The sequence below is a fragment of the Thalassophryne amazonica genome, chromosome 2, assembly GCF_902500255.1.
Source record: "Thalassophryne amazonica chromosome 2, fThaAma1.1, whole genome shotgun sequence".
NCBI lineage: Eukaryota > Metazoa > Chordata > Actinopteri > Batrachoidiformes > Batrachoididae > Thalassophryne > Thalassophryne amazonica.
Window position 1 is genome coordinate 69,527,055 of NC_047104.1, and position 25,632 is coordinate 69,552,686.

The following is a 25,632-nucleotide window of genomic DNA, read 5'->3' on the forward strand; positions in this document are numbered from 1 at the left end:
TCTGTCTGAGTTATTTTCATTAGTTACTTCATCCAAAACCATCAACATGTTTATTAGACCCCATTCCTACCAGGCTGCTCAAGGAAGCCCTACCATTATTTAATGCTTCGATCTTAAATATGATCAATCTATCTTTGTTAGTTGGCTATGTACCACAGGCTTTTAAGGTGGCAGTAATTAAACCATTACTTAAAAAGCCATCACTTGACCCAGCTATCTTAGCTAATTATAGGCCAATCTCCAACCTTCCTTTTCTCTCAAAAATTCTTGAAAGGGTAGTTGTAAAACAGCTAACTGATCATCTGCAGAGGAATGGTCTATTTGAAGAGTTTCAGTCAGGTTTTAGAATTCATCATAGTACAGAAACAGCATTAGTGAAGGTTACAAATGATCTTCTTATGGCCTCGGACAGTGGACTCATCTCTGTGCTTGTTCTGTTAGACCTCAGTGCTGCTTTTGATACTGTTGACCATAAAATTTTATTACAGAGATTAGAGCATGCCATAGGTATTAAAGGCACTGCGCTGCGGTGGTTTGAATCATATTTGTCTAATAGATTACAATTTGTTCATGTAAATGGGGAATCTTCTTCACAGACTAAAGTTAATTATGGAGTTCCACAAGGTTCTGTGCTAGGACCAATTTTATTCACTTTATACATGCTTCCCTTAGGCAGTATTATTAGACGGTATTGCTTAAATTTTCATTGTTACGCAGATGATACCCAGCTTTATCTATCCATGAAGCCAGAGGACACACACCAATTAGCTAAACTGCAGGATTGTCTTACAGACATAAAGACATGGATGACCTCTAATTTCCTGCTTTTAAACTCAGATAAAACTGAAGTTATTGTACTTGGCCCCACAAATCTTAGAAACATGGTGTCTAACCAGATCCTTACTCTGGATGGCATTACCCTGACCTCTAGTAATACTGTGAGAAATCTTGGAGTCATTTTTGATCAGGATATGTCATTCAAAGCGCATATTAAACAAATATGTAGGACTGCTTTTTTGCATTTACGCAATATCTCTAAAATCAGAAAGGTCTTGTCTCAGAGTGATGCTGAAAAACTAATTCATGCATTTATTTCCTCTAGGCTGGACTATTGTAATTCATTATTATCAGGTTGTCCTAAAAGTTCCCTAAAAAGCCTTCAGTTAATTCAAAATGCTGCAGCTAGAGCACTGACGGGGACTAGAAGGAGAGAGCATATCTCACCCATATTGGCCTCTCTTCATTGGCTTCCTGTTAATTCTAGAATAGAATTTAAAATTCTTCTTCTTACTTATAAGGTTTTGAATAATCAGGTCCCATCTTATCTTAGGGACCTCGTAGTACCATATCACCCCAATAGAGCGCTTCGCTCTCAGACTGCAGGCTTACTTGTAGTTCCTAGGGTTTGTAAGAGTAGAATGGGAGGCAGAGCCTTCAGCTTTCAGGCTCCTCTCCTGTGGAACCAGCTCCCAATTCAGATCAGGGAGACAGACACCCTCTCTACTTTTAAGATTAGGCTTAAAACTTTCCTTTTTGCTAAAGCTTATAGTTAGGGCTGGATCAGGTGACCCTGAACCATCCCTTAGTTATGCTGCTATAGACGTAGACTGCTGGGGGGTTCCCATGATGCACTGTTTCTTTCTCTTTTTGCTCTGTATGCACCACTCTGCATTTAATCATTAGTGATCGATCTCTGCTCCCCTCCACAGCATGTCTTTTTCCTGGTTCTCTCCCTCAGCCCCAACCAGTCCCAGCAGAAGACTGCCCCTCCCTGAGCCTGGTTCTGCTGGAGGTTTCTTCCTGTTAAAAGGGAGTTTTTCCTTCCCACTGTAGCCAAGTGCTTGCTCACAGGGGGTCGTTTTGACCGTTGGGGTTTTACAAAATTATTGTATGGCCTTGCCTTACAATATAAAGCGCCTTGGGGCAACTGTTTGTTGTGATTTGGCGCTATATAAAAAAATTGATTGAATTGAATTGAATTGTCATTTGATCTTTAATTTCATATTTAAACCTTTTATCAACATACAAAGCCACTCCACCTCCTCTTTTATTTCTATTCCGATGATTGAATTCGTAACCCTCCAATTCTTAGTATATATCATCAACGTCTGCAAGCCAAGTTTCCGTCATAGCAATTACACTGAAAGTTTGGCCAAATTGTTTTAAATAATTTTTTATACTCCCAAAATTCTTGTCTAAACTCCTACTGTTAAAGTGAATTATTGAGAAATTCCCCTCATTGTTATTCCGTATAATACTGACAATTACTATTTATAAAAGAATAAAAATGGTGGTCCGGGTCAATCTCATATTCCAGGTCTAGTATATGATGCTTGGTGTACTGAAAAGACTGTAATTCTTGCGCAGAAGTAAATTCAAAAGAGTCAGCTGTCATCATGAAATGAAAAAACAAACAAACAAAAAAATAACCATAACCATTACTAAGCCAATAAACAAACACCCATCACTTAAACCTTTCCAAGTCCGAGAGTTCTCTTACCACTATAACTTTAGCTTCTTCCGGTGATCCATTTAACGTAATCATCACTTTACAATTTCTTGTCCAAGTCGCCTGTATTTTCTGTTGTTTCCTAAGAATTCTAGCTTCTCTTGCTATATCAGCGTTTTTCTTTGTCAGGCGTTCATTAACATACACATCAGAACCTCTCAACTTCTTGGACTGCCGCAACAAATCATTCTTAACTTTTCTGTTTGTATACCTAATAATGATGGCTGGTTTGGCCTTGTCCTTCTTTGGGAATGAAAGACAATCTGCAATATCGCTGTTATTAATGTGAATGTGCTTTGAAGAAAAAAGTTGATAATCTGCTGCTCCAGGGAATCTGTTTCTTCCTGGAGAAGATCCAGAATAAATTAAAACCTGTGCACCCAATTATTGTTTTCAAAGTCATTAATGATGTGTGCTGTACAATCATTCCTGTCTGACAAAAGAACAGTTCAACAACATCATTAAAAGCCCAAAATTCTCATGACATTCATGCCCATGAGGAGTGTATGTCAATGTCCAACCACAACTGTAGGTGTGTACATAGGTCAAAACCCGTTGAGCCTGTTGGTGTCATGCCTTTTTAATCCAGCTCGCTGTCCACTTTTTGCCCCGAGACCTATCACTTGCAGGCACTTTTCACATAAACTATTGGCAGTGTGACCTTACTGTGACCTTTGTGACTTCAGACGAGGTGTCTTGCATTCATCAAACTGTATTTTTTATGGATTACATTATCACTGAGAGATCGATGGCCAGTATCAACACCTTTTCTTTCACTGGTACCCATGCTTAAACCTGAAATAAAGAGCGACCATCATTTTACTAATGCGCTTAACTCTCCGTCAAACACTGCAGATTACGGATTGGAAATCTGGTGCTTAAACCACCTGAAATATGGATTTTGGACCTGTTGACCAGGGCAAGAGTGTGTAGACTGTTAATGATCCACCTCAGTTTACCTATCGTGGTAATGATCAGTCCTCTCACTCTCCTGCTCTGTTCGCTGTGCAGGAGAGCAGCAGGTTCAACTTTCAGGTTGGTCAACACTGACCTGGACAAAATTCACATACAGTCACAAAGTCGATATACAAATGAGGAACATCAAGCAATGCATTTGCTGGTGACAGCGCTTTATACTGGGCGGTTGGTAGTTAGAATCTGTGGATGGCTGTAAAAGCTGCTCAGAGCCCAGCAGCAGTAAAAAAATGAGCAGCTTTTACAGCGCTGATTAAAGACAACACATCTTATTGAAGTGTAAAAATTATTCTTTGATCCATTTTGAGGTGAGTTGAGTATGTTGACTGTCTGTTACTGCCAGACTGTTTTTTAGTGTAACCTGTCACAGCTGTCAGCCAGTCGAAGCATTAGTTTCTTTGTGCTGGTGCTCAGACACACATCCTGGACTGGGTGGTCTCCTACTGCTGCCTGACCACACACACACACACACACACACACACACACACACACACACACACACACACACACACACACACACACACACACACACACACACACACACACACACACACACACACACACACACACACACACACACACACACACACACACACAGATGAGCTGTAGCTATTGTAGTTTCTTCTGCACTCACAGACTGTGTGCTCTGAGTCTGCTTGTTTTACTGACCTTGATGACAGCTTTGAACTCTTTAGGATCCTGAAAAAATATGCACAAAGCTTAGATGAAAATATTTTGTAATGCTGCAGACGTTTCTAATTAAAAAAAATTGGATGTGGGCCTTCTGCTGCTCCAGATTTAATGTAGAAATGTTACCGTGTGAAGACCAAATTGTGTAAAACTTTTGAGCCATGAGAAAATATGACAGAGAAGGGATAACTTGTGAATAATGTGAGTAACACATTATAGTGAATATTAATAATAACTTTATATACTACTTTCAAGATGAAAAACTGTGCAAAGTGTTCTACATAATGAAATATCAAGCCATTAAAACAATTTTGCAGCCATAAGAACAATTAAAAGTGATCAAGTGCAATAAAACCTACAAACCAGCTGATATAATTAAATTGAAACTAGTATTCAACTGAAGTAGACTTTCTAACATCAAGATGTAGGCTCTTACACAAAGTAGGAGCTCAGTAGGCAAAGGTTATAAAGGCTGCCTACTTTTCTTTTTAACCCTAGGGCCACAGAGCAAACCTGCATAATGTGACTGCAGAGCGCAAGAGGGCACATAAGGATTAACAAGTTCAGTAAGTAGGTGTATGGCTATTTAGAGGCTTATGTCAGGAGCAAATGTTTATGCTGTTGAGTGCAATCACTGCTGCTTTCCTTTTACCCCTGTTGTGTAGTTGTTATAAAAGTTAATGTTAATGCTCTGTTATTTATATTAACCATTATAATTTGTCTTAATGATTCTGACTAATAGACTGACATTTTATTACTGCTGTACAAGTTTGCTGTGATAGCATTTAACACAACATCTGTACTCTACTTCCCTCATCCATGGCAATGTTCTGCAATACAACCTTTAACACACAAAACATGTCAATACCCTAAGATTGATGAGGCGAGACATTCATTAAGCAGTGCAAGATGAAGGGAGAAGCAGAAAACGCTGTATGAGACTGTGTTATGCTACGTGATGAGGTGAGACATTATTTCATCAATGTATGATGAACGATCAATCAGGAACAGACTTTGAGAGTGAATGGACTTTGGAACACTTTGGGACTGTATATACAGTGAGGAAAATAAGTATTTGAACACCCTGTGGTTTTGCAAGTTCTCCCACTTAGAAATCATGGAGGGGTCTGAAATTTTCATTTTAGGTAAATGTCCACTGTGAAAGACATAATCTAAAAAAATATCCGGAAATCACAATGTATGATTTTTTTAATAAATTATTTGTATATTACTGCTGCAAATAAGTATTTGAACACCTACCAACCAGCAAGAATTCTGGCTCACACAGACCTGTTAATTTTTCTTTAAGAAGCCCTCTTATTCTGCACTCTTTACCTGTATTAATTGCACCTGTTTGAACTTGTTACCTGTATAAAATACACCTGTTCACACACTCAATCACTCACACTCCAACCTGTCCACCATAGCCAAGACTCCGTAAGAAGCATTTCAAGGTCCTGGAGTGGCCTGGCCAGTCTCCAGACTTGAACTCCATAGAAAATCTTTGGAGGGAGTGAAACTCCAAACCTGAAAGATCTGGAGAAGATCTGTATCGAGGAGTGGACCAAAATCCTTGCTGCAGTGTGTGCAAACCTGGTGAAAAACTACAGGAAACGTTTGACCTCTGTAAATGCAAACAAAGGCTACTGTAACAAATATTAACATTGATTTTCACAGGTGTTCAAATACTTACGAGGTCTGTCAATAAAGCAACGGACCTTTTTATTTTTTTTTAAACTATATGGATTTGATTCATATGTTTTTACGTCCGACAAACTTGAACCCTTGTGCGCAAGCCCAGCTCTCCACAATTTCCCTGATACTTACTGGACTGGTAAGCATTGAAAGCCCAGATAGGCATGTCCCAACTTGTCCCATGACACGCCGAAACGGAGGTGTTCTTTGTCTCGCTCAAAAAGCGAATCGGTCGTTACGCACGAAGCCTCCACTCGGCTTTCCATGACAAAATCTCTTGTTAAAAGTGAAATCTGACGCAAAATGGCTGATGTCCAGCTCTTGTGATAACCAGAGAAAGTGCACACGATGGTCTCGTATCCACAGAGCCATCAGCTTAGAAATGATCTGGTGTTTTCTGCCTCATCATCGCAGCTCGGAGCGCGGCGTGCTGAGCGTCCTTAAAGCCGTCCTTAAAGCTGTAGTAACACTCCTTATTCTCTGTGAAGCCCATAACATTTTCACCGAAAGCCAGATACATTTTTCAAATGGTTTCCAGGTGCCAGTCTCTAACAGCTTCTGAAAAAATTCTGATGGAAAAAAAGTCCAAATCATTCCGCCATTTCCAGACAATGAAAATCCGACGAGGGGGTGGGACCACTCCTTCCACAAGGCGTGCTCATAGGCAAATGATGTCACCGACAGGCGTGGAAAAACTCACGCATGCGCACGAGGGTTCAAGCTTGTCTGACGTAAAAACATATGAATCAAATCCATATAGTTTAAAAAAAATAAAAAGGTCTGTTACTTTATTGACAGACCTCGTATTTGCAGCAGTAACATACAAATAAATTATTGAAAAAAATCATACATTGTGATTTCCGGAATTTTTTTTAGATTATGTCTCTCACAGTGTACATGCACCTAAGATGAAAATTTCAGACCCCTCCATGATTTGTAAGTGGGAGAACTTGCAAAATCGCAGGGTGTTCAAATACTTATTTTCCTCACTGTAAGTGGCATGAAAACTGAATGTACTCATATTTGTCTTTCAGACTTAAATGGTAAATGGACTGCATTTATGTAGCGCTTTTCCATCTGCATCAGACGCTCAAAGCGCTTTACAAATAATGCCTCACATTCACCCCGATGTGAAGGTGCTGCCATACAAGGAGCTCACTACATAACGGGACCAATAGGGGAGTAAAGACCTTGCCCAAGGGCCCTTAGTGATTTTCCAGTCAGGCTGGGATTTGAACCGAGGATCTTCTGGTCTCAAGCCCAATGCCTTAACCACTAGACCATCATCTCCCTCAAACTCTGTAACTTAAACTCTGTATGACATCTACCTTTAAAGCTTTAAATGAAGAAAGATCTTAGAAACTGAAAATTGTCTCCCCTGGTGTCTCATTTGTTGTCTGTGTCAGTGTTTTTAGGTAATTTTTCCTAACAATAGTGTTGGGTGTGTTTTCACGTCATTTAATTTTACAATCATTGCTTGAGATGTGACACTATGAGGTGAAACTAATAGTAGACAGTGACCATGATTCCAGCAATGTACCGCTTGTGTGGGAGGGTTGAGAGGGAAATCCATGACGAAACTTTCATTCTTCTTGGTGACACACAGATCTCCACTCCTTGTCTCAAACACTATGGTGGGATTCACATTCTCTAACGAAAATGACATTTAAAGGCATTACTCCTGTACCTACAGACGGTTTTATGTGTAACAGCACTTTTTCTCACACACTTCCTGTAGAAGTAGAAACATTAGTAAAACTGGAAAATTGTAACAACATAGCAATCAAACTTGTAAAGCTTTGCAATTATTTTTTCTTTCTGTACCAAAAATCTATCAATTTATATAAAATGTTGATGAAATAAACATAATAAATAGCTTCTTAATGAGCATGCACAACTGGGGAACAAATAGACCTTTTTTGTGCCCACATAAGTCTTGTACACATGGAAACGTGCTGACGAGGAAAGAGAGTGTGTTGGGAAAAAATGGTGGGAGTACTTTGAGGAGCTGAACAATAAAGATGATGAGAGGTGAAATGAGTACAGCTATGAAGAGGAAAAAGAGATGGCAGCAGAATTTTAATAAAATATTGGAAAGTGAGAGGAGGAGTGGAGAAGAACTGTGCTGGTACCGATTTTTAAGAACAAGGGTGATGTGCAAAGTGGTAGTAACTACAGGGGCATAGTTCATCAGCTGTAGCATGAAGTTAAGGAAGGGGTGCCAGAAGCTAGGCTGAGAAGGTCTGTGAGTAGCAATATAATTTAATGCTGAGAAAGACTGCTACAGAGGCCGTGCTTGTTCTGAGCACTGATGGACCAGAAGCATTTACATTGTGCGCTTGTGGATTTAGAGAAAAATTATGACAGGATGCTGAGAGAGGAGCCGTGTTGGAAGAGGAAGTCGGGAGTGGCAGAGAAGCATGTGAGAGTAGTGCAGGATATGCATGAGGACAGTGACAGCGGCAAGATGTACTATAGGAAGTTGAGGTAGGTTTGCAGCATGGATGATGTTTGCAAATGACAGAGTGATTTATATATACACATAAATTTAAACAAATCATTATTTTTCCATTTACTCTTTGTGTGTTTTATAGCTTACGCTTCTCCTGGAACAGCACTGCTGCAGAGGCCAGAGTAGCGTGGCCACACAGGTCAACCTCATTAGTTGGTGTGAACCATCGAAGACGAAACCTTGATCCTGGAGGTCAGTCACCTTGTCACTTGGGCATGAATAGCACTTATAAAAAATATTGTTAATCACAAAAAAAAAAACAAAAAAAAAAAACATGGCTGATGAATAAAAGCTTATTAATGTTATTTATTTTTAGAACCTAAAAGATTTTGTGTTAAAGGGGTCCATTCATGCCTCACACCCTATGACGGCTGTAGCCCCCCGGGAACCTTAATTGGAGTAAGCGGTTGAAGATCACACACAGAGAGAGAGAGAGGGTCCACTCATATACCTTATCATCAATCTAATGCATACATATATAGAAAATGAATTGCACTTGATTTAAAAAAAATAGGCTGCATTTAAGCTGTAAGACAATTGTTGTAGTCTGATTTGCAAATTGTCTGTAAGCCAGTTTCTCGGACAGCATTTTCTAAGTAGTTACAAGTTATACAACCCCCAGAATTTGCATAGTGACAGCTGATTTGTTCTGACTGGACTTCATCAGAAAGGTTGGATGAAGAAAAATGCAGAAGGCCCATAGAATTTCATCAAGTCAAGTCAAATCTGGGAACATGCACTTGTGCTGCATATTGTCACATTCACGACACCACAGAACCACCTTAAGTCCCAGATGACAGCCGCCCAGGCAGAGAACTGGTCCACCCCCATCTCTTGAAAGTAACTGTAGCCAGGTGAAGCGTGGGCATCCTCTTGGCCTTCTCCAGCCACTAGGCTCCTCAACCCTCAGGCACCTATGTGCTGGATCATGCACAGAGAAATGCACCACTTGGCCAATATGTCGAAGCGGACGCTCCCTCGAAATGTAAGTGATACTATTTGTCTTGGTCTCCTTAAGTAACTGCTCGTTAAAGTAATTCCAGCAGTACCCACAGATCCTTCAAAGAGACCTGATAAAGACATTCAGTCTACACCTTAGGTAACTGGTTATCCAAGTGCGACAAGAAAGTAGATGGGAAGCACCAGGATCCTAAAGACTTGGACCTTCGTACTGCTGCAAAGACATGGGTATTGCCCATCTCTTCTGTTAAACAACTTTCTGACGCCATAAGCTCTGTCCAGGCATGTCTTGATCTCAAAGGTCAATGACCCAGAGACATGAATGCCACTGCTGAGGTCAGTGAATGTCTCTACAAATTCAACAGTTTCACTACATACAAATACACTTCTTCGTTAAAAGCCTGGATCTCTTGATCCAGGACAATCGCAAACCCAGAGAGTCCAATTCCTCACTCAGTTTTTCAAGTGCTGCGATCAGAGTATCTGATTCCACAAAGATCACAGCATTGTCTGTGAAGTCAAGGTCAGTAAACCTAACCACACCATCAAAAGCAGGCGCTTTTGTTGGTGTGGTTGCTGGGTTCCACCAGCCTACCCAACACCCAGTCCAGCACTGAACAGTGTAGGAGCCAGAAGACATCTGGTGAACACCAGTTTTCAGCAGCTCTCACAGTATCTGTTTAGAGGCTGGTTGTGATGTCCAGCATTTTATTGTGGATCTTACAAATCCTCAGTGTCACAGCGTGCCGTCCAATCAAGTGAATCCAATGTTTGGTGAAAATAAACACAGGCTGCAAATGAGCCCTGCTGATGTTCACATTTATGTTCAGTGAGTACTTGCAAAGCTATAATGCAGTCGATTGGTGATTTCTTGGGTGTGAAGCCAGACTGTAAGGAGCGCTGAGCAGCAAATAGGTGGACTGAAATCCTATTCGAGAGAATGCTAACTGTTTAGGACTTTATAAGCACAGTATTTTAAAAAACACAATAAATAAGCAAATATTAAAACAATTAAAATTACAGCCCCCCCCCCCCCCCCCCCCAAAAAAAACATATGATACAATTTATCCTCTGTGACTAAAGGAAGCTGAGAACAGCTGAGCCTTGAATCTCAGATAAAGTAGCACATTTTAATTTTGCTTAGATATTAATACGCAGTGCTGAATCCGGGTTTGTGCCACACACCTCGCATCTCCCGTGAAATGGAAGATAAAATATTTTCAAGGCACATTCATTTTTGATTTGGTAAATGTTAAATGAAAAAGATTTTCAGTTCAAATGGGTCTTATTTTGCGCATACCTGCAAGTGGCTGATTTAATTTATTTTTGTGCTTAGTGTGTCATTAATACACAAAATTCTCATTCTCACACTGCTGTCAACGTGACATGCCGTCCTCTGTCATTTTCACACTTACTTTTAGTAAATCACCTGCAAAACATTCACCAACCCAATGTGAAAAACTTTACAATGTCCATTTAGTAATTTTATGGAATCTCAGTAAATCATGCCCTTAGTAATTTTTTTTTTTTTTGGGGGGGGGGGGGGGGCGGGGTACGTAACACCGTGTTCTGTTTCTTTTAAAAAACAAGGTTTTTAATACGTAGTTAAGGATTGGCTGTTTGGAATTATTTTGACAATTGCCACTTGAACTGTTGTGATTGATTAACTGCATTGATATTTAATCTGCATGTTCTCTCAGTGCACCTGGACTTTAAACATTTCTTATGTTGAAGGAAACAATGGTAAGATTTGTTTATATAAACTATATCTAAATGTTGGATTATCATTTTGTTATAGTCATTGATTGATCTTCAAATGATGAACTACTGAATGAGATGACCTTTTGACCTTTATTATGTTTGGCAATATATATCACTGAATTGCATATGAATATTTTTCCACATTCTTCCTTGTTCAAACTCACACAACCTTACACACATAAAGGGGGCGTATAATAAATGATATATTAATAATGCATTGATACTGATATTGTCTGACCTGTGCTGAAGTTGTCAGAGAGGTTAATCCTGGTGATGAAAACTGTTTCAGACAGGTTCATTTCTGCTGCTATTTTGTGGTACAGTTCATCACTCAGCTCCTGTTACCAAAAGAAAAATAAATGTCTAGTATTTTATGCACATCAGTTTCTGCTGAAAAAAATGTTGAATAGAGAAAAAACAAAAAATGAACCACCTACGTACTCTAGCTGACCAAATTTAAAAATGCACAAGCAAAAAAAAAAATATCAATCTTCATATCTGACAACAATTCACATACTCAGAAAATAACACAAGAAGCAATTTGATGTTGCTGGCTGTTGTTACAGAGTAAAGGCACCTTGACACTTGCACAAATTTGATCCTGACACTGCTGCACAATTAACTGTACCTTTTTGGAATAACCTGTCTGAAATAAACTGAAATTGTTACATATTTCTTAAATAAAATAATCTTAACTTTTGTTTAAAATATAAACGTAACAAGGTGAAGTCCAGATTAAAATGCCCATGGCCGCAAAGATATGTTATTTGGTTACATAACTTGTCTCATATAGATAGATACAACTGCTTTGTATTAATTAACAATGTTAGTTGAGTCCACCTCCCCTGAGACAAAGACAGAGTCTAGGGTCTCTGAGGCCGAGCATCATACAAAGTCTATCGTAGTTCCTGCAGCCTGATCCTATAGACTCATGCAGAATTTCAAACCACAGCCAAGAGAGTTATACGGGGCCTTATATAAATAATCTTTAGCATACGTTCATGATGCAATGTGTTGGCATCACAAATATTAATACTGTACCTGGACGAAGGAATATAATCATGCTTGGGTAGTGACGAGGTTGTTGCTGAAGATTTTTACACATTAGTACTTGTAGACATAGCGTAGCATATCTTGTGTCTATGTGTGCGTGTAGTGCCGTGGTGACTAGAAAACAAGCATTGTACGCAGACTGTCGTACGCGTGAAGTTACCGTGAGGGGTGCTTTTTTGGTTGGTTAGAAGTAAACTGTGCAAAAAAAAAAAACAGGTAAAAATGAGTGGCCTGAAACCGGCCTCTGCTTATCTTCGAGGCCAGATGATACATAGTAAGGCCAAGGCATAAAAAAAAAAAAAATCAGCTCCAAGGCTGACCGTTAATGAAACAGTCAGATTCCCCGGGTCCACATCGTACATACATTCAGTTTATGGTCCGTGTTAGCCAAGGTACTTATCAGCAATTAGGTATTAAGAACCTAAAGGACACAGTGACTTTTCCTGTCTGATTGGGGATTTGAATTGATGGCTTTATGGCTTGTAACTGGTAAAGCAGACATTATTGTTGCACTCTTTTCTTCCGGTTTGCCTACAAGTTGAGTTGTAAGTATAAGGTTCATTTGCTTGCTAAGTGAGACTACATATTGTAACATGTTACAGGCTTTTGGTTTGTCCTGCTTTTCAGCCCTCCCTGACACACACACACACACACACACACACACACACACACACACACACACACACACACACACACACACACACACACACACACACACACACACACACACACACACACACACACACACACACACACACACACACACACACACCACACACACACACACACACACACACACACACACACACACACACACACACACACACACACACACACACCACACACACACACACACACACACACACACCACACACACACACACACACACACACACACACACACACACACACACACACACACACACACACACACACACACACACACACACACACACACACACACACACACACACACACACACACACACACACACACACACCACACACACACACACACACACACACACACACACACACACACACACACACACACACACACACACACACACACACACACACACACACACACACACACACACACACACACACACACACACACACACACACCACACACACACACACACACACACACACACACACACACACACACACACACACACACACACACACACACACACACACACACACACACACACACCACACACACACACACACACACACACACACACACACACACACACACACACACACACACACACACACACACACACACACACACACACACACACACACACACACACACACACACACACACACACACACACACACACACACACACACACACACACACACACACACACACACACACACCACACACACACACACACACACACACACACACACACACACCACACACACACACACACACACACACACACACACCACACACACACACACACACACACACACACACACACACACACACACTATTTTGACCTAAATACTATTCTTACTTACCTGCATAAGTGGGCAAACTGCAGCAGGATTTCCTTTGAATGGTAAATTGGTGAAAGCATCCACTGTAAAAACTGGAACCTCCATAATGAATCACAAATAAAACTGAAACAAACAGTCTGTGGTGAGGACCATATGGTGAGGACACAGGCTCACTTGCGTCTGTCAATAAGCAAATTCTCTATCAGCAAGAGCATGTGCACTGTGGCTAAAGGTCCCGCTAGCTCTTCTGGTTAGAGGTCAAACGGGAATATGGAATGGAACGAGTGTAATATGTATACATACTACTGACAATGTTTTACAGGCTTCAAATCTGTGTCATTGTAAAATATCATGAAAATATCAAGGGTTGGATGTCTGTGCTAACAGTCTTTGCAAATTTAGTGTAAACTATTTGTAGAATTATTGAAAGTGGAGTAGAGTGGCTTGCAAAAGTATTCAGCCTCTTGGTATTTCATGCATTTGAATTTGTTTATGGCATTTCAAATACAAAAAGTAAATCAGGCTTCTCAATATAAACATTTCTAAAATTATCTTCCTTAGACTCAAACTGAAAGCAAACAACTTGATATAAATTAATTAAAAATTTAAAAGCCAAGATGATGGGTTGCATAAGTAATCAGCCCCTTTGGCATAACACCTGTAAATAACCAGTTTTATTGCCTGTTTTCTGTAGACAAGTCAGGGGATGGATACATGAACATTTCCAAGTCACTGAATATGTCTTGAACTTTACATCAGTTACGAAGAAATACAAACAGTATGGCACTCTATGGTAAACTGTGTGGAGCAGAGATTTCTCAAAAACTGAGTGACTGTGGAAGAAGGAGAAGAGTGAGGAAAGACACCAAGACACCCAGACAACCCAGAAAAAGTTACAGGCTTCTGTGGCTGTGATTGGAGAAATTGTGCATAGTGCATGTTTTGCATTTTGTATCCCCAGTTATACAGCTTCATGATGAAGTGGCACAGAGGAGGGTTTTCTGAAAAGGAAGACCTGAAAGTTCAGCTACAGTTTGCCAGATGCAAGCCTAGATTTAATGTTATGGTGAAAGAAAATCCTTTTTACCTCACAGCAAGCAACATCTGTAAGCTCATTCGTTACCCACTCACAAAGGCATTGCGTAACACTAGGGCAGCAGATAATTGAAACAATCCTTCAAATAGTGATGCAAATACCAAATGCGGCACAAATACCCTTAGACCAGGGGTCACCAACCCTGTTCCTGGAGGGCCCCTGCCCTTCATGTTTTTTAACTCTCCCTGTTCCACTCCTGGTCAGTTAACTCTATCAGATGTGCTCATCCAATCAAGAGCTGATAAACACCAATTTAAAAAAAAAAAATCAGGTGTGACTTGAATAGGTAGATGTGGAAAACATGCAGGGCAGGTGCTCTCCAGGAACAGGGTTGGTGACCCCTGCCTTAGACATTACTCTTTTGAAAAACCAGCTGACCACTTGAATTTTCAATAAGCAGCCAGGTTGAGGTCAGCTGAACAATTACACAGGGGTCAAAATATAAAAAGGCTCCAGTCTTAGACAGAATGGTGACAGAGATACTTCCAGTGGCGCTCTGAGTAGTATGGCAGTGTAGAAAACAAGTTCCGGTGCCAGCCTCAAAAATACCCCTATTCAAGAACTCGCACACTTAAAAAAAAGTGACACATATCAACTGGATAATGAATGGGGACAAGAAGAAGGATTACGGGCTGAGAAGTAGTGCCGACAGAGAAATGGATAATGATGGGTAAGAGAGACAAGCACCTGGTTAAAGTAGTGATTCAGCCAAGCTGGGAGAGAGAAGTGGCAAAATTGCCAAGCTTTGGATGGTCAGGAGAGATTGTAGCAAAAGAACTAACATTGCATGACAAAGTCTTCTGTCTGGGGGTTTTGTGGCCTCCAGTTCCTTTGTGGCAGCTAGAGATACCCAAGGTCAACCTTGCACTACTTGAACTTAAGCCAGTGAATAATAATGAAGGCCTAGTCAATGCATTTCATGAGCAGGTATCAGAGAGGTACCAAGAACATGTTTTACTTTTTACTGACAGGTCAAAGAATCCAGAAACAGGTGCTTCTGGAGCAGCCTTTGTGGTCCAAGGATGGAATATTGAGTCATGTAAGAGAACATCAGATTTCCTGAATTTATTCAGTGGAGTTATTTGCGATTCTAAGGGCAGTCCATATTGGGACAGGTTCATCTGGGAGTTGGCAAGACTTCATTAACAACATTATTTTGGCAATTAGGGATGTGGCAAGGAAAGGGGTTGAGAAGGTATCCCAACAAATGAGAAGGTGGATAGCTTGGCCAAAAAAGCTGTGACAAATAGAACATTGCCATCAGTATCTACCTTTCCAACGCACTGGGCAATTATATTGTATGGAGGGAAATTAACTTACAATGGCAAAAATGCTTGAAACAAGAGACTAAGGGTAGGCATTTATTTTCAAAGCTTGTAGCGTGTCAGATTCAGTAAATAGTTGTAGAAGAAGAGTTTGATTTTATTTGTATCGTAATGTAAAAACAAGAATACAATACAGAGTAACACAAAAAAAGTGACAAATGCACTTGAGAGGGTGGAAAAGAAAGGATGAAGTCACTATTGTGAGACTGAAAACTGGTCACACTATCTTAAACAGTACTGTCTTCCTCCTTGGAAAGCATCAGAATTAGTGCAGCATGTTCTCATGTATTGTAATAAATATTCCAGAGAAAGGCAAGAGCTTATCTCAGAATTTAGAAGAGGCCTGAAAGAAGTTTCTGTAGGAAGTATTTTAGACATAGGGTCAAGTGGGAGGGGGGAGTGTTGGCTTTTTAAATACTTGAAAGATGCTGGACCCATCGAGAGGATTTGGTACTGCTATAACGGAATAATGCAAAAGGTGACACCATTAGCAATAGAGATGCTGGCTGCTGTTAAACGCCATAGAAGAAGAAGAAGAAGTTGTTTCGTGGTCCAATCTCGCGAGAACATAGCTGAGCGGGTTGTCGAGATCGAAGAGCAGGAGACGGCAAGCGTGAGGTAATTTTATTGTTTTAACTATTGGTTTGTGACGCCTGTCTCTCTTTTGGTTGTTTTAAGTTATTGCAGAGTGTGCCATGTAAGATTTTAATGGTTGGTAATTGAATTACTTGGCACTGTATGTTTGACCGCTGTCGGTGTCCTACATTTAGCTTTAGTTGCTAGCGGTTTAGCTGCTGATGTTATCATGCTAACGTAGCCGCTTTACCTTTGTGTGTGCTACGTAACGTACCTGTACTGTAAAATACCATTGTGTAACTAACTTGAAAGGCACAAGGAAATTGGTAACCGAGTACATGTAGATAAGTGTGTGGTAACATATTGAAGACTTACAAAACTGTTTCGTGTTGGCTAGCTTGGCTTTTGCTAACACAGTTGGAAGGAGGAAGTAGCTGCTTAGCTAGGTTGTCTTAACTGTTGTCGACTCCACTATGTCGCATTTGATACGTCTCAACAGCCGGGAACTCTGAGCGCTTTAATAGTTTCTTTTTTCATTTATTAACTTTCATGTCGACTATAAGGCATTGATGATATGTGTGTGTACCCTTTTTTTTATTGAAGACTTTATTGAAAATACTATACAAACATAGAAAACATGGAACAGAGGAGGGAAAGTCCAGAGGTATCAAACAAAAATATTCGAGGTACATAGAGTGACAGTTTTTATCGCCTTTTGGTTGCTTGATTTAGAAATGAGTTTGACATATTATTCAGTCTCTTTAAAGAAAGGCATAAAATGAGGTTTTCTCCTGTTGAATTTACACGTGTCTATACACTCGCTTGTGGAAATATTGCCTGAATCGTGTCACTGCAAAAAGCAATGCGAAATTAACTTTAGTAGGCACACTCATGCAAAATAAAACTGAAATTCTGTGTTATAAACATAAGTGTATTTTGTTATAAGATTTGCAATGTAATTTGACTTCAGGAGTAAGAAAATTTTGCCCTCTGGGTCATTCCATATTAACTCAACCAAACTAATGAAATCGCCCACGGTTACTGACAAAGATTTGTGGCTTGAATTTGCTTTCCTGGACATACTTTTGGATTCTGTCACATTTCATCAAGAAATCTTTGCTTGTTTCAGATATTGGCATCCAAAATTGGCTACACAATGCAATTCACGAGTGTCAAAACCAGGCAGAAAACCACTTTTTTTAAAGCCCCGTAGTTTAGATTTTCCACCTAAAACTTTACACATGTTCATTATACGTGTAGAGGCTTTTTTTTTTTCTTTCTCAAATCTGAGTCTCTTACTGTGGGACTTCTGGTTGAGTTCATATGGAATAACCAACCTCCCCCTGACATTATGATGAAGATTGAAGTAATTGTGTTGTGCTGCCATTAATATTTATTTTCAGGATTGAACAAGTAGTTATTTTTTCTGTTTGATAGTTGATCTGCTAAAATGCCCTAGCACAGTTTTCCAACACAGAAGCAGATAACTATGAATTACCTATGTCTGCGGTATCCAGTTATTTAGATTGGTCGGATACATCTGTAAAGAAGCAAGTCCTTATACAATAATAACTGTCACACTGGGCTAAATGATCCTTGGCATTTTTTGTTCTTAAAGGACTTAATTTTTTTAGGACTTGCATTTTTTAATTAGCAACATATTCGGTAATTTTGTATTATACATGCATCCAATTGATTGTTGCAGCATTGTGCTTTTTATTTCTTAGTAATTCTCTAACTATCCTGTTTTGTTGACAAATTAATGTACAGACAGATTCAAGCGCCTATGAAAATTTGCAGTTAATAATGATTTACCTGTAACACTGAGGGTAATTTGATAGTGCTGCTACTGTGTTGTGTTTCCTGTGACAGTGAGGATGTCTTTGAATGAAGAGGGTTACGTTGTTAGGATCAGAGGACTTCCCTGGTCCTGCACACAAGAGGAGGTGGCAAATTTCTTTTCTGGTGAGAACACATCAATATACACATACTTGTATAATTTGAAGGTAGATCAGTGTTAAGGTGTTGTCACACTGAAATAATTTTTCCGGTGGCAAAATCATGTAATCCGTCAGTCTGTTGTTGATTTGAGGCTCTGATGGACAGATGATGTCACATTTCCACGAGCAACAAAAAGAGCTGCATTCAGAGAAATGATTTTCCCAGTTTCAAGACATATATGCACACTGGGGGAGCTGGATTTGAGCAGGATTCATGCGTGGTGTTATACTTCGTTAAGGATGAGTGTCGAGAACCGGTTCTTTTCGGGTATCATTAAGAAAGGATTCAATCCACCAATGTCAATAGCCTTTTTGCTTAGCGGTTCCCTTGTCAGTCCTTCAGAGCATTCATTGTTTCTGAGGGTGTTTGTCGGGAAAATGATCATTTCTCTATGTTGATTACAGACCCAGCTGTGGGTCTGTAATCAACTGCTTCTGTAACAGCTCTGCTTTGAAGCAAAGAACCAATGAAACAGTGGGTCGGAGCACTGCTTCATTGATTCTTTGCTTCGCTGCTTTACAGAAGCGGCAAGTCCGCTTCTTAACCCCTCTCAAAGCCGTTTAAAGATTCCACTTTTGTGCGGATTAAAGTCACTAACTGGGACTCTTGTCTTGGTGCAGGCAAGAAATGATAATCGTCCTCTGTTGTGCTTGCACAGCTCCAAATGCTGCATGGCTCTCTGCTGAGTCAAGTTAGAGTCTGGTCGGAATTAATAACTTCAAAGCGAATCGCTGTTTTAAATCAAATGACGCCTATTTCCAAACATTGTAAAACAAACAATAAACTACAGTCGACCAAAACGTTTTTTTTCCTCCCAAAATGAGACATCCTGCGTTTTTATGAATTACATCGTGACATGCAGCGCAGCTGAGCTCAGTTCAGAAGTATGGAGTGACATTCATACCAATAATGTCTGAAACGAAATGCTTTTGACAAAAACTACAGATTTTGTTTTTCTATTTAAGTCCAGAGATCAAGGATCCAGTGACAAATTTCATATTTATTTACTTTAAGGCTCAATAAAATGTTGTTGACATTGAAAACCTGTAAAGTCTATGTTTAGCACACAGAAAATTCACAAGAGGTATCGATAAGGAATCGGATCGACAAGCGGTATCGATATCCATCCCTATTCCTAACAACGTTTGTGCGTTGACAGTGTCTTTTCACTGTGCCGACGTTAAGTGTGGGTGAAGTGGCGAGGGCATCAAACAACTCTGCGACACCTTCTCGCAGAGTGTGCCTTGACAGAGTGTGCAACACTACTAAATAAAATGCCAAATGAGCTGACTATTCTAAATAAATAATTCTGAAAATATTGATGTATTGTTTTATTTTTGGTGCCATATGCTCTGAGAAATTAAACCATAAATATGTGGATTTTAGCCTGCTTTAACTTGATGCTGATAAATGCTCAGAAATGTCGAGCTGGAAGGAACATGGAATTTGATGACATAATGTACAATTAAGCCCCTTCCACGCCCTTGAAATGAAAGTGGGTGGAAAAATGGATTTTTTTTTTTTTTTTTTTTTACAATGTCCCCAGATTAGGGGGACACTGTAAAAGAGTATCCCCCTAAACAGACAGATTTCACAGTGTGAAAATCTGTCTGTTTTGGGGACCTTCATGGTGAAAATGTCAAAATGATTAAAATCTGTGTTTTGCAAGTATGTAGTCACGTGACTAGTGTTGCGTATTTGGTGGACAGATTTTCAAAAGAGAATATTTTGAGGAGGAAAGTGTTAAAAAAAAAAATAGTACATCGCGGACAAATGGCAGAAGTGAAGGCCAGCGCGGCGTGAGAATGGTCTTCAAAACACAGATCTAACCACAGATCCCCCCCTTCCTTTCATGTGGTCAGGAGAAAATACTTAGAGCGTGTTTCTTTTCCCGAAAGTGTGTAACCGGCTATGTATTACCAAATACATAGCCAGATAACCAAAAAATTAACTTCGATAACAGATAATCAGATAACTGAAACTTTGTCTTTAACCGATAAATTCCAGTATTGTCTCCAGTACACTTACAACTACTAACAAGCTGATTTTGAGTTTAACACCACGATTGCTTCTGAAAGCATCAAGGGCGACGAGACCCAAAAATTGAGTCAGCACTTCTGTCTTGGAGTGTCCTACCCCCTCCTGGAAGCTCCAGTTTACTACGCTTCCAGCACAAACGCAGCTGAGAGGAGCCACAAAGCTCAACGCTCTACTCAATCACAACGCTGCCGTCAGGTGGAGGTCTTGGAAAATAAAGCAATGCTGACTTATGGTTTGGTGTAAATAAAATGAATACTGATAGAATAACTCCATTAATGTCAATTCTGTCATTTGTGCAAAGTTAAGATATAACATATATCTTTTAATGTTGAATAATGCACTAATTCTGAAGTTTTGTAACAAACACAGACAGATGGCATTCTGGGTAAAATGTGCCTCTGCTAACACTGATTGGTTGACTCATTCATTCTATGTAAACCAACATGTTAATGTGAGGTGTGTTGGTGTTTACAGATAAATGTGCTTTTGTAAAATATGCCATTTTTATTTGTAAAAAAAAAAAGGCTTTTTAAAAAAAAAGCCAAGTTGTAATTAGATAACCGTCTGATATAACCGGTGTCAAAATAAATAGAGCATGATCTACTGGTGCCAGTGTGAGTTTTGGCAGTTTTTCAGCTGATTTTTTTTCTTTCGTGCTAGAATTTTTTTTGGATCGCACCGAGTTTCAGGTTAATTGCACGTCCTGCATCATTTAGTATACACGGAGTAACGAGCTGCATTTAACATTTCACGACCACCTCCTGATCGGCGATCGTATGGTCAGATGAAAATCAAACCTGCTTGATTCTTGTCGGCAGTCGTGAGGGTATCCCGCTCCTGAAGCGCTACAAGCGTCCAACCTCTCACACTGTGTCTGTGAAACCACTGCAGACCTATCTTGTATTGTTTTTTTTTTGTTTTGTGCTGACTTTGATGTCTCCCATCTAGAGTTTTTATAAATAAATTTTGACAGAAAAGCTTCTGTTTACGTTTTGCTTCTGGAAACACGAGTCCGATGTGTGGTTTTTGAACGTACAATGTGTGTGAGAACATAAATTGTGCGCTCTGAACTTTTACACCGTGCAGTTCTGTGGTACAATTGGAGCTGGAACCAAGTACAGTGATTGAAAATATCAGCCCAGCTTCAGGGTGAATACCGCCATGAACACTACTGGCCAGTAGATGGCAGTAGAGACCTTGACAACTTGCAAAAACAAAACTCCAGATAATCTGTGTCTGCTACTCTGCTACGTTTAAGATGCGTGGAATTTAATAAACGCAAACACAATAACAACATCTATAAACCCAGAGAATATATTCACGAGCGTTTTAGGCACTAGAGTTTAATGCTGTTGTCCGTGGAGCCTGATCAGAGTGTCTCAAATGCATTTCTCATGTTGTGAACGTACTGAGATTACCCTATCATACCCATAATGCACCTGGACATAGCATGTCCACACTAAAACCTTAAAAATTGGTGCATTACTTTAAAACTAAAACATATATCTGATATTTTCACTTTATAAAACTTCAGATGTGACGTTAATTTAAATACCTTGTCCGAAAGTAGTTTGGTTAAAATTTGAACCATAAGTTAAAAATGTATGCCTCTGGATGACTTTGGTGATATTGCCCGCATATCAGTATGGGGTTTTTTTTTTTTTTTTGACCAGTTCTCCTTTGCCTGCAGAGGATAGAGTGGTTTCTTCTACAACCCCTGGCAAAAATTACGGAATCACCGGCCTCGGAGGATATTCATTCAGTTATTTAATTTTGTAGAAAAAAAGCAGATCACAGACATGAAACAAAACTAAAATCATTTCAAATGGCAACTTTCTGGCTTTAAGAAACACTATAAGAAATCAGGAAAAAAAAAATTGTGGCAGTCAGTAACGGTTACTTTTTTAGACCAAGCAGAGGGAAAAAATATGGAATCACTCAATTCTGAGGAAAAAATTATGGAATCATGAAAAACAAAAGAACGCTCCAACACATCACTAGTATTTTGTTGCACCACCTCTGGCTTTTATAACAGCTTGCAGTCTCTGAGGCATGGACTTAATGAGTGACAAACAGTACTCTTCATCAATCTGGCTCCAACTTTCTCTGATTGCTGTTGCCATATCAGCTTTGCAGGTTGGAGCCTTGTCATGGACCATTTTCTTCAACTTCCACCAAATAATTTCAATTGGATTAAGATCCGGACTATTTGCAGGCTATGACATTGACCCTATGTGTCTTTTTGCAAGGAATGTTTTCACAGTTTTTGCTCTATGGCAAGATGCATTATCATCTTAAAAAATGATTTCATCATCCCCAAACATCCTTTCAATTGATGGGATAAGAAAAGTGTCCAAAATATCAACGTAAACTTGTGCATTTATTGATGACGTAATGACAGCCATCTCCCCAGTGCCTTTACCTGACATGCAGCCCCATATCATCAATGACTGTGGAAATTTACATGTTCTCTTCAGGCAGTCATCTTTATAAATCTCATTGGAACGGCACCAAACAAAAGTTCCAGCATCATCACCTTGCTCAATGCAGATTCGAGATTCATCACTGAATATGACTTTCATCCAGTCATCCAGAGTCCACGATTGCTTTTCCTTAGCCCATTGTAACCTTGTTTTTTTCTGTTTAGGTGTTAATGATGGCTTTCGTTTAGCTTTTCTGTATGTAAATCCCATTTCCTTTAGGCTGTTTCTTACAGTTCGGTCACAGACGTTGACTCCAGTTTCCTCCCATTCGTTCCTCATTTGTTTTATTGTGCATTTTCGATTTTTGAGACATATTGCTTTAAGTTTTCTGTCTTAACGCTTTGATGTCTTCCTTGGTCTACCAGTATGTTTGCCTTTAACAACCTTCCCATTTTGTTTGTACTTGGTCCGGAGTTTAGACACAGCTGACTGTGAACAACCAACATCTTCTGCAACATTGCGTGATGATTTACCCTCTTTTGAGTTTGATAATCCTCTCCTTTGTTTCAATTGACATCTCTCGTGTTGGAGCCATGATTCATGTCAGTCCACTTGGTGCAACAGCTCTCCAAGTTGTGATCACTCCTTTTTAGATGCAGACTAACGAGCAGATCTGATTTGATGCAGGTGTTAGTTTTGGGGATGAAAATTTACGGGGTGATTCCATAATTTATTCCTCAGAATTGAGTGAGTCCATATTTTTTTTTTTTCCCTCTGCTTGGTCTAAAAAAGTAACCGTTACTGACTGCCACAATTTTTTTTTCTTGATTTCTTATAGTGTTTCTTAAAGCCAGAAAGTTGCCATTTGAAATGACTTCAGTTTTGTGTCATGTCTGTGATCTGCTTTTTTCTACAAAATTAAACAACTGAATGAACATCCTCCGAGGCTGGTGATTCCATAATTATTGCCAGGGGTGAAGCAGCTCTCCTCTGTTTGCACATCTGCTACAAAACATTTAACAGGTAGGTGCTCAACTGATTTTAAATTTTATAAGTGTTTGTAGCTGTTCAGCTTTGTTTACCACGTTAATGGTCTAAAAATTATTGGACAAAAATTTATTAGAAGATCATTAGTCTATAATGGTTTTCAAAGTTATCTGAAAAGATAATCTGATAATGAAAACATTATCTTTGATAATTATCGTAACTGTGCCCACCACTGCGTTTCTGTGATTATGGAATCAGACGGAACGTGACTGCTCTTAACAAAAGAGCTGGACGTGGACCAGCTTGAGCATTTGTTTTAAATTGGCCAAGCTGAGCTAAACCAATTGCTAAGCTAGCGGCAGCTGGCTTCTGGTGGTGGAACACTGTTTTCCTGTGGACAAAACACAGTGCCATACAGTGGAACAATAATTCTACAGGGGCTCTGTGTGCGAACACAGCAGGAGAGAAATCAGAGACACCACTTTAACCATATGTAATTATTATTCAGTCTTACTGAGATGTATGTGGTGATTTATTTGTTTATTTTTTTCTGTTTTCTCCCCTGAATACATTGCTGGTTACAAAGAGGTGAGACGGACACATGTTGACTACAAAATACAAGAATTTTACTTGAAAGCCAAATTAAAGCCATATTACATTTGAAGGCAAAAAAAAAAAAACCCAGATTTACTGGTCTAAATCATGAAGTGGACACAGGTGGAGTGACCTTCAGGCAGGTAACATTCAGCGCCTGAGGGGTTACATCTTTTATAGCTAAAAATAGCTCTGTCTTTGTACGTTTTTCAAATGCTGTATGGCTAATTTTATTTTATCAGATACTTTGGGACTCACACAAGTCATAGTTGGAAGTAATGATTCATAATCTGGTGTATAATTTTTTTAAAAGATAGTGTCGACTGGTGTGCGATATCCCCTTTAAGTCTGACCTTGGCTACATGAACAGCCATGCTGCATGTTGCTGTGTTGGGTGCCCGCGGCTTATGCAGAATTCACACCCTGCACTGGAGCTTTGGCCGATCAGACGCTAGTCTGAAGCATCAAACAGCCATAAGATATAAACGCACAAGTATCATAAAAGTAAAAATAGTTTTAACCAAATTTGAACTAAACTTGGTGGAAGAACTGAGGACCTGTCAATGATTGATTTCATTTAGAAAAAAATCTTTTTTAAGTAGAGGTCACAGATCATGGTCAAAATTTGGGTCCAGTGTCTTTTCTGAGTAACTGGTTAAAGATGCACCTTGGTTACTATTAAACACTAATGTGAAATCATATATCATCTGTTTATTGGTCATGTGACTAAGAAAGGGCAAGTCCGTATCAGTTGAACGCAAACATTTTGAATCCAATATACTGTGTTAGATTAAACATGGTTGAACAGTCCTGTGTTAGTAATATGAAGTGCAGATCTGACAATCTGTATGTAGGGCTGTCACGATTAGGAATTTCTAGAGATGATTGTCAGGCAAATAATTGCGATTGACGATTATAT

At 39.5% G+C, this 25,632-nt stretch overlaps 2 protein-coding genes across 2 annotated transcripts in view; one reads left to right on the forward strand and one right to left on the reverse strand.

Annotated features, from left to right (window-relative positions):
* LOC117525526 (phenazine biosynthesis-like domain-containing protein 1) overlaps positions 1-13,836 on the reverse strand; it is a 28,152-nt gene extending 14,316 nt beyond the window's left edge. Inside the window, exons 1-7 of the mRNA XM_034187392.1 lie at positions 13,693-13,836; positions 11,341-11,440; positions 8,469-8,567; positions 7,410-7,519; positions 4,154-4,183; positions 3,846-3,934; positions 3,469-3,560 (exon numbers count right to left, since the gene is read on the reverse strand). Of these exons, the coding sequence (XP_034043283.1) occupies positions 3,469-3,560; positions 3,846-3,934; positions 4,154-4,183; positions 7,410-7,519; positions 8,469-8,567; positions 11,341-11,440; positions 13,693-13,776 (604 nt within the window). The 5' untranslated portion in view covers positions 13,777-13,836. The remainder of the gene's footprint in view (positions 1-3,468; positions 3,561-3,845; positions 3,935-4,153; positions 4,184-7,409; positions 7,520-8,468; positions 8,568-11,340; positions 11,441-13,692) is intronic.
* Positions 13,837-16,617: 2,781 nt separating this feature from the next.
* hnrnph3 (heterogeneous nuclear ribonucleoprotein H3 (2H9)) overlaps positions 16,618-25,632 on the forward strand; it is a 30,876-nt gene continuing 21,861 nt past the window's right edge. Inside the window, 2 exon segments of the mRNA XM_034187455.1 lie at positions 16,618-16,710; positions 18,541-18,633. Of these exon segments, the coding sequence (XP_034043346.1) occupies positions 18,546-18,633 (88 nt within the window). The 5' untranslated portion in view covers positions 16,618-16,710; positions 18,541-18,545.